Here is an 18,277-nt window from a genome sequence, read left to right on the forward strand (position 1 = left end):
AAACTTACTGGTTGAACGGATTACCTCTTCTGTAAGGTCTATAATTTCTTGCATTATCTACTTTGGGCAGCACAGATGGAGTGAGCAATGGCAGGGGGTGTTAGGATGAGGAGAAAGAGAAGCAGGAGCATGAATGATTGGAGTAGCTGCACACAAATTTCTTCACTGAGAAAAGGGTCTCCCCCAGTAATGCAAGGCAGAGCTTCAGAATGGCAGTCCTATATACCACTGGCTCAAGTAGAAGCTCACAGCCTATGACCAGGTCTCCCCAGAACCTCAGCTGAATTTTATGTACCTGTTTCAAGCTCTTAAAGGAGGTGGCTAGTAAAGGAAACTTTGCTATGTTATTCAATGGCAAATACTTGCCATTTTATTCTCTAGAGCTGATTTGTTGAAGAATCTAATTCTCTGAAGCCAACTAGACTGTAAATGTTCCTTTTGCCTTTCAGCACAGAAAATGCATTGGTAAACATCATTAGATAAAGCATACACAACTCAGCTAGCTAACTGGATAAGCTGACTGATGCACAGTCCGGGTTTATGAAGATCTCTTACATTGACCAGTGTCAATGTTTTTTTGCAAAAAATGGAGAGGTATTTTTAAAAACCACTTGCTACTAAGTTTGCAGGAGATGTGCTGCTGTTTTGGGAGCACAAAAGTTAAAAGTAACCACCTATAGAGCACCTGGGGTCTATGTCAATACAGAGCTAGTCTGGAAATTTCAGCCAAGATACCAACGACAAACTGAGTATTCTTTTTCTTGTAAGCCTTGGCAGATGGCACAGAAGGTGCGTGCAACAACCGCTACCATATTTTTAGTGTGATCTTACCAGGTCCTGCAAGTTGTACGAAGCTGTTTTGGTTCTGGTCAGCGGAAGGCACCACGACCCATATCAAAGACCTCATTTTTCCTGAAGCATTTTTAAAAAGTTGAGTTGCAGGCTGTAGAGTACATGCTATTAAGTAAGAACGAATATCAACAGGCATCAACTGCTGCTGCAGTGTGTTTCTAGGAAGCAGTGAACTGTTCACTGATGCCTTGTCTGTTACCTAAAACAAAGGTGCTGTGCATTTCAATAAGCTGTCACCTTACCTTGACCTTCTACTGCAGTTACTGTTATAAAATGATACTAATTTCTGTTCTTAAGCTGTTGAGCGCTGTATGTGTTAATAAAATGCTGCCTCCTTTCACCATTTTATTTCAACAAAGAATTTTTTCACTCAAACTGGTTGTAAAAACTTGATATCCTCCACAGTGAAAAATACCACAGTGAAAGGCTACAAGGAAATTGCACTGAAGTGTTTAGTATCCCGTTACAGCACTCATCTTTTATGTACATTTGCCAGGATGAAGATGATGACTATGAAAGCCCTGATGATGACGACCAGGAAAAGGAAGATGAAGCTGACTATGAATCACCAACAGAAGAACCTGAGGAAGCAGAACATGACAGTGATGGCTATGAGCCACCTCCATCCAATAATGATGAAGCACACCACAATGTCATATTTCCTGCCAAGTCACTTGCAAACAACACAGATTATATAGGTAATTACTAAAAATTAGGTGTTATTAATAATGTGTAAATTATATTTTCACACATTATCAGCCACATTTTAGGTGGCTGGTAATAGAATATAGAAGGTTTTTCCCTTGAAGTCAACAGTGTAGTACATGAACAAGATTTAGTGACACAGACTTACAGCACGTTGGTGGCTTTGTGACTTTTAAAGCTAAATTTTCTACTTCAGACAAGCTCTGTTGGATTAAAGATTATTTTGTGTGATGTATGCATTATTTGGCCTTTGGTTTGAATCTGCATGAATTTAAACATATGTGCATACTGCATTAGCTTTAGTAATGCAACCTTGAACACAGCAAGTTGTCACAACAGTGGCAAAAAACTCTAGTGAAAAATGGGAAAAGAAAGAGATCTGCTTTCTCTGCCTGTCATTTTTTTATGTCTGACTCTTCACCAGCCTGCAGTTGTGAAGCCTAATACAGAAGCACTAAACTGCCATTTAGACTGGCTGGTGTTTCACACAGTCACTGCACTGCAGTGAAAATAGATAGTGTGGGCCAACAGACTAGCACATGGAGTTACCTCACTGCCAAAGGGACAGGCGAGCCTCTAACTCCCAATACAACATTGATCATAAAGCAACTGTCCATTATATACTAAAACAATGTCTTTATCATATAGTAACTTAAGTATGCAGATTATTGCAAGGGCTCTTTTTCATAAAGATCTAATGAGAATAAAATAACCAAGCTCTGTGTAGTTGTTTAGTTTGAGATTTTTTGTTTTCTTTAGACAGACCTCCAACAACTAGATCATCACATCAGCCTCCAGTACCACCCCAGCGACCTGGCTCATCCCCAGTGCCAGCCTCATTTGGGGGCAGAGGTGCTTCTGTATGTTTCTTTCTTAATATTTCACTCATTTCCTTTGCCAATACCTTCTTAGAAGTCCAAGTGTAATGCCATTTTTATTCAAATAGTGTATGTAGAGGAAGAATTTCAGCCATCAAAATAGATTTGAACTCTGTTACAGGGTGCCCATTTTTTCATGGAACAATTAAATTTCATGGGACAAGTATATTAAATTATTTCACATTACTTGGCTGTTTCTTATACCGGGAATTTGTACCCAGTTGTGAATGCCTCTCCCATATAAATTATAGATTTGTAATAGATGCCTCTCTGTTTCTTTAGTGATATTTGTAAAAAGAAAAAAAGGCTAAGTCTTTCCAAGCTATACTTCTATCAATTGTCCAAATGAATTAAGATCACATAAAAATATAAGGGACTGTATAATGAGAACCCGGATGACCCAGAATTTTTTTCCTTTTTCTGGTACTGTGACTACTTCAAAACTGAAAGCTATTGTGCTGTTTACAACTGGCACTATAGGTTCACTGTATGCCAGAACAGATAGATGTACATTAGACCTAGCCATGTATACAAGTAAAGGTAATTTTTAGGATGTGATAGAGGGACTTTTGGTCTGATCCAGTGTCATAGTTCATATGTTTAAAACACATAGGACTTTTAGGTGTCATGAGTTCTCAAGACTGCTGTCCCAAATTGCTGCTCTATTTTTTTGGAATAAGAACGAACATTGGAAGGCATTTGTATGGAGAAATCTAGGTTTAGAGGCTAACACCTTTTGCAGCTGCTGACAACAAAATGCTGTTTGACCCCAGCTCTCCCAGTAACAAAGAACAGTCCTTTCTCCCCCTGCCTCCATCAGCAATAGTCAGTAACACAGACTTAATACATATTTCTCAACTTCAAATTCACATCCACTAATTTCAGTACCAGTTTTCAAAACTAACACCTGCTGCATTGAAGGGGAAAAGATACAACAGCATTGTTGAAGCTCCTCTTTCTTTCCTTTGACAATACTCATGCCCTCCCCAAAGATAACATCCCACTAGAGTATTCCTTGTGAGATGCAACAGATGGAGGCAATTCTGCATCTAACAAAAACCCACGTATGTAGTTCATTCTTCAGGAGTGTTAATGGCTCCTATCCTTCCTGCATTGAGCAGAGACCGATTTCTTGTGCTGTACCAGAGTCAGCAAAGGTGGGCAGATGTGGTGTGGTGGGGTTAATATACTAAAATTAAAACAGAAAGGTGAAGACACACTTTAACCACATGTAAAATATTTGTTTTAGCTGCCAGCTTTTCCTCCTCCACCAAGCAACAATGACTTGAATAGAGACAGAAATGTTAAGCCTTTGAAACGTAAGTACAGCTGGTTTCCTCTTTATAAAGCTTTTCCCATGGGCTATACAGCGCTTCACTTTTGCCTGTATCTCCTCAGTTCCACTCTCTTCTACTATTTATACAGAAGCCTCACTTGTTATTCTAAGAAGTAACACCAGTTCATGGCTATGCAAAATAAAGATATATTGACCTATACTAGCAAATTATCTTACACAGCTTTTGTGTTTAGCCCCAGCTCCTTCTATAGACAGAAGCACAAAACCCCCACTGGATCGCCCTGCTCCACCATTTGAAAGAGAAAGAGAAAGCCCAGTAACAGGTCAGTATTTGCTTATGCTCATATCAATGGGTGTTTTTTTTAATTATTAAAAATTATCAGTTTGAATATCATTTATGTAAAAGAACAAGGCTCAACCAAATGTACTTGTAATCCAATCACATACAAGGTGACCTGTTTATGAATAAATAATGTGAGCAGTATAAAGTAAGAGAAATTGTATCTAGAAAGTCACAAGCCTAGCTCAGGACTAGTTGAACAAAAAGACATGAGTTCCCTGTGCAATAAAGGGTTGATGTAATACTTAAGTGAATGAACAAGGAAATATTTAGTAAGTTAAAAGAGGAACTAACTTTTGCATACAAAGCTAATGAAACTCTGCATACACTACTATATGTAATTTGGCACCCAGACTTAAAAGAATGCTGAGAACTGAAAAACAGAAAAAAATGGCATTTGTTTCAGACCTGAAAACCATATTTTACAAAGAATCTACTCTATGATTTTTATTTATTATCTAAACACTTTTATCTGTTACGTAATGGCATAAAAGTATCCAGTAATTCAAAGCTGAATCATAGAAAATATGATTGTAAAACACGCCACTTCTTAGAAATTTTTAAAATTTTCCTTTAATAAGAGATATTGTAATTTTGCCATCTCTTGCAAAGCCAAAATATTTTTCTGGCTCACATCTCCGGAGGCTGAGTGCTTACATCTGCAAAATTCACTTTCAATGATATTCAAAACTTGGTTTTTTTCATAATGTTTAATTAATTATCTTAACTTCCATTTTTTTCTCAATGTAAGCTTTTACTATTTTCAGGGAGGAAGCCAGGCCTTCCTGAAAAGGTAAGGTCTTTTTTGTTTCATGCTTATTGCTATTTTTCACCTATTTTGATACCCTTACACAGTCTTTTAACTATTCCTTGTTGTTTTACAGCCTCTGACTTCGCAGCTAAGGTAAGAGTTTTGCCTCTGGAAAGGAGAATCTCGATGCCAGTACTACCCAGTTATTTCTTAGTAAGCAGATTTTTGCCTTTATTTCATCATCTTGCTCCTGCTTTAGATCCCTGGGGGAACAGCTAGCAATGATGCCAAAACCTCCTGTCCCACCAAGTGACAGATATGAAAGAGGCAATCCACCTCCTGTAAGGAAGCAAACCCCTGTGAAGTAAGTGTCCATTTCATTGAAATTTAATAAAGGATAAATTAAATTTAACAAAAATATGGATAAGCAACACAGGATAGTATAATTTACTGCTACTGCATGGCAGCAGTGCCTGCAAATATCAAAGTTTTGCTTTATGAATATGCATGGCATGTGTTGTAAGCTACAGAAAATTGTGAATGCAGAAAAATCTCTCTCTCCAGTCATATCTGAAACAGCCATTACGCAGGGCATGACTCACTTCCAAGTTGCACAAAGAAATATATGATCCATGTCTTTTTCACCAGATCAAGTTCTTGCTCTAGGGAACATTCTTTCATGAGTTCTATTGCTATTATTTTTAGGATGTTAGAAAAAGAAAGCTTTACTTTCCTACCATTGATTTTACTGGCCTGCAAAACTCCTTAATTGCAAACAGCATTCTCTAGCAGCTCTAGATCTTTCTCTAGCATTTTCTAGATAACTTGTGGGCTAAACAGTGTGCCTGATCTTAAAACAAAATAAAAAAGTGATTGAGATCTGCTAATCAGCCAGGATAATTTATCACAGAAACAAAGACTGGAAGGCTTATCATGTGCTTCAGCAATGTTGCCAAGTACTAGGAAATCTAATGTTATAATGTCTTAGATTATGGCTGAAAATTAGAATCTTAGATATTTTTATGAGGAAAAAAGTGTTTCTGCATTCATTGGGTCTATAAAACTTACTATAAATTCATGTTTTAGTTGAAAATACAGCCTAATGCACACAAAGTGAATGAGTAACATTCCACCTATGATTCATGTTTTGTTTTCTCTGTTTCATTTCAGGCCAGGTTGGCCACCACACAAAAAAAATGGAGTAAGTATAGTCTCAAAGCAAATATTTAAAGGTATAGGGACTAAAATAAAATAAGTACCTGTATAAACTAATAATTCTGGAAAAGGTAAACTTGGGGTTTTTTATCAGTTATAATGAATACTCATGGATCTTTCATAGCACATAGTTTCTTTTAAAACAGTTCTTCTATGTCAAGGTCAGTTGATTCCCTGAGTAGTTTTAGGTAACACGAAGAATAAGGCCAGAATTTTTTTATGACGTGGGAGAAGTGATTTTGCTTACACTAGGTTTTGGGCTTTTTTTTGGCTTAAGCTGACCTAAGGATTTCACTTTCAGATAACTCTGAGATCCTACGCTTACTGAAGGAATGAGGAAAGTTTACATCTGCTGAGAGTTTCTGACTACTTTGGGTCAAGATCTATTATGGGACATCTACCTCACAGCTTATTTGTAAACAATAGCAGCACCTTAACACAAGAACTTTAAAAATTATTTGGAGTTGCATGAGGATAGAATCCCCAGCATTTTAGATGAAAGTGACAGTATAGATATTACAGTCCTTGTATACTCAAAATTCACTAACTTCCAGGTTTTTGTTTTTTAAAATAATCCTAAGAATGGTGCTATGATATGTTGCTAATGTTTATTTTCTTTTGGCTCCCCAGGAAGAAGAAGACAGTAAGTATTTCTACAGTGATTTTTAAAGCTTAAAGTCTTTCTTGGTCTTAGTTCTAAAAAAAAAAAAAGAAAAAAAAAAAGAAAAGATTGCAGAGTTGTTTCTTTAGAGCCATTTCAAAAAGTCAGGTGGTATCTTGACAGGTTGTAGAATGCTTGCAAAGTACCTCATGCAGATTTATATATCAAAGCCGCAAAACACAGGAAATCAGTAGTTAATAGCTTCCTTCAGTCAGCCAGTTACAAAACAGCAGGATTTCTTATTTTGAAACACATTACATATTAGAGATTTGCGATCTGCACACAGCGTCAAGCAGCTAGGCACGTAAACCTGTTATCGTCCCAGTTTTCAACAAAACGTTCAGTCAAATCCTGCTGGTACTAGTCTTCCATGTAATGTTATTTACTCTAATGAACAGAAGCAGAACTTGTTTCATGTAATAACAGTATTTATAAATTAATTCAGAATCCTGGTTCCTAAAATTAAGTTGGTAAAGTGATGCCATAATAGAAGCAGAACATTTGGCCAAGTGTCTACAAATTATTACTGCCTTTAAGACTCCATAAAGAATAGGGCTATTTAAGCTGTGCAAAGCGCAGTTAATCTGTTCCCCTCTTACCAGTAGCTGAGGACACTGCAGAAAGAAAATATTTTATTTTATGCTGTTGTTTATGATGATATGGGAGAAATCTCACAAAGGAACAAAGTTCAAAAAGTTAGCCTCAAATCCACTATTTAAAAGCAACGTAACAGAGAACACATGGTTATGTACCACCTTCAGCTCTACTGCAGTTAAGGTAGCTGAATTGTAGCTTATCCAAAACAGAAGTTAGAAAATGTAAATGTTGCTCGAGGCTGCTCCAGTTTATTTTTAATTTTAATACTTAATTTTAAGTTCTCGGTTGACCATATGAGTTTACCATCTGTAACTAACATATCAAAGACCCTTTATAAAATAGTTTACTCCATTGCATTTATCTAATTAAACAGCAGTAATGTGACATTTCTTCTCTCTACCTCCTTTAAGAATGTCTCACATAAGTTTTAAGTTTCCTTCTCTTCCTCTCCACAGCTGCACCCCAAAGACCAGTGCCACAGCTATCTTTGCCCCCATACAGCTCCAATACATTCCCATCCAAATCTGTCAAGCCTCCACCTAGGCCAGGATCCAACAGCATGCCTGGTGCAGAAAGGTTTGTTTCACCCATTATCGTGTCATTCCTTTTGAATCTCAATCTCTTTTCAATCTGGCAAATAATAGTATGTATGTGGCTACAGGGTTCTCAGGCAAACAGAAGGTAACTACTTGAAGCAGCCCATTATTTTTCAGGCCATACCCTTGCCTCCACTACATGCTAATTTGTGTTGTTCCTGATTCAAGGAGAATACTTCATATAATTGAAGCTCTGTATTCAGTGAAGCAGGCAGATAGTGTACATCAGGCAACCAAGAAAAAAAATGGCAAATCTCTCAGTTTTATTTCAAGGAAGTACTTTAGGGCCTACACAGTACAATGCTTCCATTCTTGAGACATCTCTCCCATTGCCTGCAGGATCCATAAGAATGACAAGCCCTTTTGGGAAGGGATCATCTTCTACAAAACTATGCAGGATGTAGGTCAAAGTGGTCCTTCTTTAAAAGGATTCTGCACACTCTACGGCCCTAAGCACTAGAGCTGTGACAACTAATTGTTTGAAAACTAAAAAACCCCACAACCTTAGTTGTCTAGAGCTCAATCTGAAAGAATTTCACCACCCTTTTACTAAATTTTACTCTAATGCTTAATAATTCCTATTTAAAATTGTGAACCTTGCTTCAGCTATAATTTTTACTAGCTTCAACTTCCAAATATTAGATTGTTAAGTCTTCATTTGCTAGATGGAAGAGCCCTTAAGTAAATTTTGACTTCTGATGTTGTGCGCAACAGACTGAGCCTTTGATGAGTTAGAGTGGGCTCCTTGAGTCTAAGTCTGAAGTACATTTTCTAATCTCGATATTTTTTTAATGGCTCTGTGACGAATTCCTCCCATTTACCATCATCCTCTGGAACTGCTGACACCCCAGCAGAACAAATATTGCAGTAGCAATAGCAAGGTCATATGCAAATATGAACTATTCCTGTGATGAACACTTCTGCTTATATTCAAACAGTGTTTCCAAATTTTGCTACAGCCAAGGCCCCCATTTGGCTGATTCCCTCTCATGAATCAAGTTGTGATGGGGTGTTTTGTTCTGCAAATGTAATTAACATATTCATCCCAGAGCTTTTTGTACAGTTCATTTAAGCAGAAGAGAAATATGAACTGTAAAGGAAATGCATGCTGACAGTTTGTTCCCAGTTAGGTGAATAAATAAAATAAAAATTTAAAAAAATTGAAGATTGGGACTCTTCATTTTAAGAAGTTTTGGATGTGGGTTCTGGGATCAGGCCATAAAAGGGAATTGTAGATTTTCTAACAAAAAGCATAAAAATGAACACAGGAGGGAAAGCTTAGGCACATGGAAGTGTTATGGTGCTGTGGGTATGAGCTCTGTGCCACTGTCAGCTCGTAGCTCACAGAATCACAGAGTGGTTGAGGTTGGCAGGGACCTCTGGATGTCATCTGGTCCACCAACGCCTCTGCTCAAGCAGGGTCACCTAAAGCAGGCTGCCCAGCAGAGTATCTCCAAGAATGGAGACTCCACAATCTTTCTTGGCAACCTGCTCCAGTGCTCAGTTGCCATCACAATAAAGAAGTGTTTCCTGATGTTCAGAAGGAACATCCTGTGTTTTAGTTTGTGCCCACTGCCTCTGGTCCTGTCACTGGGCACTACTGAAAAGAGCCTGGCTCTCCCCTCAGGTACTTATATGCATTAATAAGATCTCTCCTGAGCCTTCTCTTTTCCAGGCTAAACAGTCTCAGCTCCCTCAGCCTTTGCTCATATGTGAGATGCTCCAGTACCTTATCATGTTAATGGCCCTTCACTGGACTCCTTCCAGTAGCTCCACATCCATAGTTGCAACGTTAATGATGAGAAACTGCATTTTCATCAACAATGTTATAGAAGCCTCAAGAAAAATGACGATAAGTGGACCCCCAACAGAAAGGAACATCTAGCAATCTTGCCTGTGCTTCCTGCTTTAGGGGAATAAAGTAGTCATTCCCTGTGAAAACTCAACAAGCTGAAGTAGTTTTCTGCATTGATCCTGATACAGAAGTCTTGGTGACCCATTACCGATTCCCTCTGCCTTATTCCCAGATACTGAGCTTCAAGTAAACTAATGGTGGACCTGCTTACATAAAAAGAAGGAAAGAAAAACAAAAAGAAGGAAGAGAAGGCTATCCTCATTCTGCATAGGTCTCAACAGGATCTCACATTGTGTAAAACAGGCATAAAGTCCAGATCAGTTATTCAGAGCACAGAAATGTATAGCAATGTTGTATTTATACTGACTACTTTTTTTTTTTTTTTAAACAGTGCTAGAAACCTGTCTTCAAGTGGCTCACTACCACCACGCTTACATCTAGGTTTGTATCCTGTATTCCTGCGGTTTTTGTACAAAAAATGACTGAAGGTTGAAAGGTGGTTTCAGTGAAGTTAAAATTTTTTTTTTTTTTCCTATGGATGTTTCTGGTTGGACTGCAAGAAACAAACTATCCAGTTGCTGAAAGGCATCTTGTGTAACTTAGTCTGAATCCAAGATTTTTTTTCCCATGAAGTTGGGCTTACTGCCTAGTTAAACCATTGTCAAAACTTCATATAAGCATCTTTTTCAATATAAGTAACACTACTGAGAGCTGAGCAACACTACCTGCAAGTCACTGTGGTATGCTAATACTCTTGAAAAAGGGAGAAAACACTTCTTATGTGAAATATGCTGCATATTTATATTGTAATAATAAGTAAAAAATAAAGGAAGCTTAGAAATCGCTTTGCAAATGATTTTTTGCATATGGTAACAGCTGCCAATGTCTTACAGTGACTTTTTTAGTTTCTACATGCTAAGAAGGAAAGGGATGCAAAGAGGCAATGTTACTTCTTCTCTAAAGAAACTGGAGATGCTCTCAAACTGAGTAATTGTGGTACAGAAGCTAAAAAGATGTAACCTGTATTTCAGGTTCATCTGATTTTAAGGAAACCTGAACTGCAAGAGTTCAGTTAAAGTCTCTGTGCACCAAGGATGAATTTATGTAAAGAACATGGTTCTCATATAGTAGCCTAAATCTGATTTCAAATCAATTCATAATGTCTCAGTATCAGAGTGATATAAATTCTTCATGCCTCATAAAATCAAGATTGTACACCCTGTATGCACTCCACAGAAGAAATTATTTTCCTCATTTTAACATTTTTTCTACTGTTATATCTTTGAAGGCAACAACAGCAGATCTCCTTCAAGAGGCACAGCTGACATAAGACCTCCTTTGCCAATTCCTAGCAGACAGACTGTTCACCAAACAAACATGGAGGAAGATGAGGTACAAAACGTTACAAATATTAACCGTAACTGCTAAACACAGTAAATTTTCTGATTTCAAGAGAGAACATTTTTCAAAGTTGTTTTTCTAGTTAGTAGTCACTGTCAGGATGTTAGTAGGTGCTTTCAGTTTCCTTTTCTGTGTCAAACTTTAGTACCTTATTTTGTCTTCACCAAGAAAAACATCAATAGCAAAAACCCAGTAGAACAAAATTAGAAAAATACTTGTTTGCTGGATTACTTGTTCTGCACAATTGCCTTCAACTAGCATTACATATTCAGTTCTCCTTCCACAAAACCTTGGTGAGTAAAGAATTCATGCCCTTTAATTGCACTTTTGTTTCACATTTCTTTAAATATGACGAGTTTAGAGCAAACCACTACTGGTGATAACAGTGCTGGGCAACCATACATGGTATGTTCACAGGAAGTCTGCATTAGTGTCTCAGATGATAGTTAAAAAAGAAAAAAATAAAAGAATTTTTAAAATCCCCCGAGAAATGAAGGCAAAGAATGCTAGTGTCCCAGGAAGACAAAAGAGAAAAATGTCACTTAAAAATCTATCTTTTACTGAAAATATTTGGAAATATGTTTTTCCTAGCTTACTTGCAGACATATTATAGCTAGATCTGTAATATTTTCAAATTTATCATGTAATATTTTCAAATTTATCAAAGTGAGCAAATAATTTAAAAGTCATTTGGTGCCACTTACCGTACAGTAATACATACTAGTATGATCCCTGAAGCTCCTACCTTCAAAGATTTTGCACATAAACCCAAATATCTCTCACACTCAAGTTTCTCACTACTTATTTGTATGTTGTTAACATCACAAGCTAATTCATTGACAGCTGACTTTCACCTTTATCCTCTCTCACAAAAAACATAGGACTCACTAAATGATGAATGGTACGTTGCTTACGTTAGCCGGCCAGAAGCAGAAGCAGCTCTTCGAAAAATAAATAAGGTACTCTTTAAATCATTGGTGATTCTCACCATCTCCTAGCTAGATGTCCTTGCAGTCACATGGGAAGAGTGAAGGTAAGTAACATGGTAAGGTTATAGCCCCAGTATAAATACTTTGAGTGAGGGATTCACCTTGTATATTTTAACCCACATAAAAATTACACATATAGTCTAAACAAGCCATGAAGGCTGTTGTTTGTCCAAGAGAACAAATTATGTGTCTCCAGAAAGCAGTTTCAATTTACCTCTCTTAGGAGGAGTGACTTGTTCTCTGGAAATAGTTCTTTGTCACCAGTGAGGAATTTGTTGCAAATTCCACATTTCAGGTAGCTTGAATTAGATGAGATGATTCCTACCCTTTTCTAGGCCATATTTACCAGCAAAATGAAGTATGGATTCAAACAGATGAAACCCAGGCTTAACTGTGCATGTGGAGATAAACAAAATTGTATCCCATCATTGTGGGAAATCTGTTTACTCTATGATGCTTCACAGCGCATGCAATGAGCTAAAGATGACATGTACAGCATTTCAATGACTTGTACTAAGGTCCACCTTATGAGATTACATTCAATGCCTTTAGAAAGGGTGTTTAAATGGAAGACTTGTTAAAACAGATCTGAAATGAAGAAAAGCTGAGAGAGAGTGCGAGACAATATCCCTGCCTTTAGCAAAATTACACAGACACTATCATTATTTTAGGCTGTCTGTAAACAGATCACACCATAGGAACCTTGATTGGCACTTACCAGAAATTAACTTCTCTTCTTGGTTAAAGTGATGTGAGGTTTGGCCTTTGATATTTTACTTCCTCCTTTAATGGAATCTCTCCCTCATGGAACACCATTCCTCCCTTCCTAAAAATCTGCATTTGTATCAGACAGGAAAGTTTTAAGTAGTAAATTGAAAGATAAAACATTTGAGAAATGACGTAAACTCTTTAATAGTGCAGTTTCTCTTATCAGGAGGAAAGAGATTTCAGAAAGAAAAAACACTTAAAAGCATGAGTGCTCTAGTTAAGGTTGTTAGGTGGATCAAACCCAGAAGTGATGTTTATTTGTCATCTTTCATTTTTTCATCTTTCAGGATGGAACATTCTTGGTAAGAGACAGCTCAAGAAAAACTGCTACTCATCCATATGTACTGATGGTGTTGTACAAAGATAAAGTCTACAACATCCAGATTCGTTACCAGGAGCAAAATCACATATACTTGTTAGGAACCGGCTTAAAAGGAAAAGAGGTACTATGTGTTTTTCACACTACTTCCCTTCATCTTAAGGTATCTCCTGTCTCATTCCTAAGTGTCAGGCTGCTTAATCTGGCAGCTGTTTTATTCTAGTGGAATTCTGCTTATTTTCTTAGAGTTATTCCTGACAGAATATGTTACTGCTGGAAGTAAAATCAGATTCTCCTGTTTGCACTCAGGGAATGAAGGGATAGCCTTGGAATACAGCTATTAGAAATCCATATACCTGCTTAGGTAATGTTTGTTTAGCACTAAGATACCGGATAAGGGAAATACACAGTTGACAGCAAATCCATATCTGCCAGCTTTACTGCTTTGCTCCCAGACTACTGGTTTACTTAACATCCAGCAGTACAGTGTGGGATTTACTGGCACTAGACAGACTGGTCAGCACATGTACTACAGTTCTGACCGAACCAGAACTCTCTGAATTTATCAGTCAACTTTTTGAAATTTCAAGTGCAATCATCATGCCAAGCAGAATGACAACATCATGTATTAAACAGGCCAAGACTACATAAATTAATTATACAACATTGCAGTAGGTTGTACATGGATTAGCAGTTATTGAGCTACAGATTATGGCAGGAATGAAAACAGCTGATCTGATAATATTTACTGATCTTTTAAGACTCCTAAATATTTAGAGTTTGAAAAAAACCCCACCTTTTGGTTTTACTAATTACTAATAATTCTGATATTTTTGCCATAGCCTTCTCATTTTTTCTATCCACAGGATTTTTCTTCTGTAGCAGATATCATTGACTACTTCCAAAGAACACCTCTTCTTCTGATTGATGGAAAAGACAGAGGTTCAAGAAACCAGTGCATGTTAAAATACGCTGCAGGACATATTTAAATGAGACCTTAATGAAGATCACATATAGTATTGAAGCCTACTGAAGTTTGTAAAATTCAGGATATTTCCTTTTTCAGCAAACTAAAATAATGAAGTAATTAAAAATCCTTTCAATTTTAAGGAAAAAGGACAATGTTATTTTTAAATTATGCCTTAAATGCAGTACTCTATAAATCTGATTTTCCTACATTGTATTTAATACTGTCCACTAATCATACAGTACGTAAGAATTTTTTATCTTCCAACATATGCGTGTCTTCTTGAAATTATTTCCATGCCAAGTTAGAGGACCCAGAAATAAATACCAATACAAGTCTCTACTTTCACAGGAGGAAAAAATAAAGTAAGCTATTTTTCAGATCAGAACTGCCCCAGCAGTTATGTTATTTAAAGTGATAGAGAGTAGACCCAAACTTTGTCAAAGTTGAGGAATAGACAAAAGACAATAAAGGCCCAATTTTTTCTTATAATTCACTTACCAATAAATCTAACTGTGGCCACTTTTATGAAAAGACTGGGACTCCGACCTGAATCCTAAAGACACCCAGGTTTCAGCAACACCAAAAAAGCCCCCAACTCTGGATATGCAGCTGCCTGTCAAGATCTGTGTCTGTGTTACTCAGTTATGAAACCGTCCTTGTTCACAGTTTTCTAGAAAAATAAAATATCTACACACATCATGTTCTCTCTGCCATACTACCAATGATTCACTGATGGCATGTCTTAGCCCACAAACTGGAATCATGTATCTCCTAGGATCCTCTAACCTCACACAGAAACAAGCTTTTTCTCTCTTAACACAGACATCTCTTTAACTGTACCTTTCTGACTCTTAATTAAGCAACTACCTTTTTATAGGAGACACATCAACAAGATTATCATCATGTGATTCTTAACTGGCAGAACACACCCAAATCTCTTAGAAAGCAGACAGACACAATCAGGCTAAATTTATTTCCTCTTATACAACTGCTTTCTGTTTTTACTGTATTTTTTCAAGAAAAACAGTAACATTCTCTGTTCTAAAATGTAAGTTGCAACTGAGGACCACTGAAGCATACTATATCAAGAGTTTTTCCCTCTCCTTTGTTAAGTGGGATTTATCCAACTCTTTGCCTCGGTTTTCTAGTAACCTTTGCTTTCTGACAAGACCTTGGTTTGATAATTATGATAGACTTTGTCACACTTTTTCTTCTTTAAAGGCATTTGTGTGTATATCACTTGAAACACTTGAACCAAAATTGAAGGCAGAAAAATACCTTCCATGTAATCTGTATAGCTTCTCAGATAAGATAATCAGATTCATAAACAGTTTTACTTTTAATATATATGTTTTGTAAGTGTTATCTTCCTTTCTAATATATTTAGCTAGGAGCTGGAATTCAAAGTTAGCAAACTTCATTTTCATGCAACTATGAGTCAAAAAAAAAGATGAAAAATAAAATTTAAAAAAATCATCAGCTGACAAAACCTGTTTCTAGCCAATATTTTTTTAAAAGCTCATTACTAATCTTGTGAAAGATAAGTCAGTTATAATGTATGTTTTCAAAAAAAAATGCTAAAATTAAGAACAACATCCCCCGTATTACCACTGATTCTGTGAGCTGGAGGTTGTAATTCTATTCCATTGCACTGCCTTGAAAAGTCTGACAACCCAGAAATACCTCCAAAGGAATTGTGTTTTATTTGTTTTAAATCACCTCATTAATGAAAGAGAAATAAAATGTAAACCAGCATAACAAATTATAACACTGCATATTTTTTTCAGCAGAGTAAATCTTGATTTGATTATTCAGATAAATATAATTTGTATATGCATAAAAACACACCTCAACATTCAAACATGTCCACAAGTAAAGTATGATTAAATATTAATTGTAATGAACTACACGAAAATACTGACTACTCAAATTTGGGGCCAAGAACATTTCAGCATAGGGTATTTAGACCACTAACTCTGTTTCTTTGGTAGCTAGGTGCATTAGAAAGTCACTACAGAAACTAGAATGAAAGTACTTCCGGTTTTCCAGAAGTAACCTGCCCCCTTCCTCAGCAACGTTTTTAGAATGAGGAAGGCAGATCAAAAGGCAAGTTGCAGTTCCTTCTGTACTGACCGTTTCTTATCCCATTTTCCAGAGCACAACTGAGACAAGAGAACAATGACTTGACTTGAAGTAACTTAAAATCTTTTGTTACTGTTCCAATATGTCTTTGTTTAAAAGGAGACAACAACATGTGAAAAACTTCATGCCCAGTTTCCTGACCTTTCTAGTTAATCATATCAGTCTTTCCAGTCCTAGTGGTCTTATTTGGGGAAATTTGGGTTAAAAAACCCCTCTCAAAATCAATAACCTACTTATAGCATTTTTCCACTCCACATTTTCAGTTTAAAATAAAAATAGCCTAACTGCAGGAAACCATACTATCATTTTACAGTTCAAACTGAAACAGTATTAATAGAAGACGATGCATGAAAATGGATGTTACTTTTCTGTCAAACTCCAAGTTTTTTCTTCAGCTTCTCTTAAATCTTTGCTCTTCATAGGATGGTTGAAATTCAAAATAAGGTCACAAAGCAGTAGCTGGCTTTCCACTGAAAAACAAAGGTCAGTGTATCATCACCATGGTATTTATTGAATGGCAGTGAATGGCAATTTATACACAGCACTTTTTGAAGTTCTCATCTATCAAGTCTTTCAAAAATTTGAAGGTTTGCCTTGTTTTGTTTACTTCAAGATGGTTAAATGAAGTTTGGTATTAGCATACTGGTAATATTTCTTTTAGGAGACTATTACTGTTCCTGCAAAGGAATGACTTTGACTACCTAACAGATTTTTTCCATGGTTAGCTAACATGATTCCGTTTCTATGTAACTACTGTTTCATTAATTTTTCAAAACAATAGAGCTACTGTATTATTTCATTAGATTAAAAAACCGTTGTATGACATAGAAAACCAAGCCATTCACAACCGCACACTATTTAAAACAATGCCTTAAACAGCTTCTTGTTTAGCTGGATGATGAACTCAGAATTACCATTTAGTTTCTTCAGCTCATTGGACATTTTGTCAACATTTTTAATCGCAGCTTCAAGGTTAAACTGCTGATCAGCAGCAGTATTTTTGAATGCCTGTATGAAATAGAAACAAAACATATCTGGCAGTGTACGCATGATTTATAAACTCAGTAATCCAGCTGATCATAACCCTTATGAAATTTTTTCTTTGATTTTCTAAAATAAAACTTTAAGTAAAAGTTATCCCCTTCTATAATTAACCACTTAGATATGGCAAATTGAAACTACTGAAGGTAACTACTAAGCACTCAGGCTTTATTTTTGTTTTCTGTTCCTTTTTTTTTTTACGAACACCTGCAATGAAATTAATCATATCTAAAATTTTGTCTCCTTAGCAGCAATTTTTTCATTTTTGTTTTCGACCTTACTTTTTCTATAGAACCTAAATGAAAAGTAATCGTCATGTAATATTCAGTCAACCACAAGATGGAGCTATTGTGACATTAACATGCATAAAAAAAAAATGACACTATCAGCACTGAATATTAATGAATCTGCTAATACCTGCCCAGGAAAATTTACGTCTGTATAGGTAATTATTTTATTATCAACATCTTTTTGCTTACTTTGGAGATCATATTCCCTCTCTTTAACATTTAATTAAAAAAAAATCAAAATCTGGAGACAAGACTAGAAACCTTTTGAAATTAAGTATAATTTGAATTTTTAAATTTATACTACGCTCTTTTTTAGTATTTTTTTTCCTTCAGAAAAATATTAAAGAAAAGTGCACATATGTTTTCTGGCCTAGTTATAAGCTCTCTATCTATCATTCAGAAATTGTAAAAATAAAATCTGGAAAAACTCTGGGTGATTCATAAATAATGCTTACTAGGTAGAACACCTCAGCACACTGAGAAATATGACAAAAAAATTGAACATACTTTTAACATAGATTCTTTGTCCAAGTCTCTCTTCTCTTCAGACAGTGGCTTTGCCTTGAGGTCATCAGCCAGGGCCAAAGATCCTAAAAGGACAAACTCCAAA

General features: G+C 36.3%; 1 protein-coding gene across 1 annotated transcript in view; it reads left to right on the forward strand.

The window, feature by feature from the left end:
• The window catches only part of LCP2 (lymphocyte cytosolic protein 2), a 33,118-nt gene extending 16,871 nt beyond the window's left edge, over nucleotides 1-16,247 (forward strand). Inside the window, exons 7-21 of the mRNA XM_009914043.2 lie at nucleotides 1,349-1,550; nucleotides 2,317-2,417; nucleotides 3,685-3,754; nucleotides 3,966-4,055; nucleotides 4,840-4,865; nucleotides 4,957-4,976; nucleotides 5,083-5,187; nucleotides 5,994-6,024; nucleotides 6,669-6,681; nucleotides 7,752-7,872; nucleotides 10,139-10,188; nucleotides 11,036-11,139; nucleotides 12,030-12,107; nucleotides 13,193-13,348; nucleotides 14,091-16,247. Coding sequence (XP_009912345.2) covers nucleotides 1,349-1,550; nucleotides 2,317-2,417; nucleotides 3,685-3,754; nucleotides 3,966-4,055; nucleotides 4,840-4,865; nucleotides 4,957-4,976; nucleotides 5,083-5,187; nucleotides 5,994-6,024; nucleotides 6,669-6,681; nucleotides 7,752-7,872; nucleotides 10,139-10,188; nucleotides 11,036-11,139; nucleotides 12,030-12,107; nucleotides 13,193-13,348; nucleotides 14,091-14,213 — 1,290 coding nt within the window. The 3' untranslated portion in view covers nucleotides 14,214-16,247. The remainder of the gene's footprint in view (nucleotides 1-1,348; nucleotides 1,551-2,316; nucleotides 2,418-3,684; nucleotides 3,755-3,965; nucleotides 4,056-4,839; nucleotides 4,866-4,956; nucleotides 4,977-5,082; nucleotides 5,188-5,993; nucleotides 6,025-6,668; nucleotides 6,682-7,751; nucleotides 7,873-10,138; nucleotides 10,189-11,035; nucleotides 11,140-12,029; nucleotides 12,108-13,192; nucleotides 13,349-14,090) is intronic.
• The last annotated feature ends 2,030 nt before the right edge of the window (nucleotides 16,248-18,277 follow it).

Source organism: Haliaeetus albicilla, chromosome 27 (genome assembly GCF_947461875.1).
Source record: "Haliaeetus albicilla chromosome 27, bHalAlb1.1, whole genome shotgun sequence".
Classification (NCBI taxonomy): Eukaryota; Metazoa; Chordata; class Aves; order Accipitriformes; family Accipitridae; genus Haliaeetus; species Haliaeetus albicilla.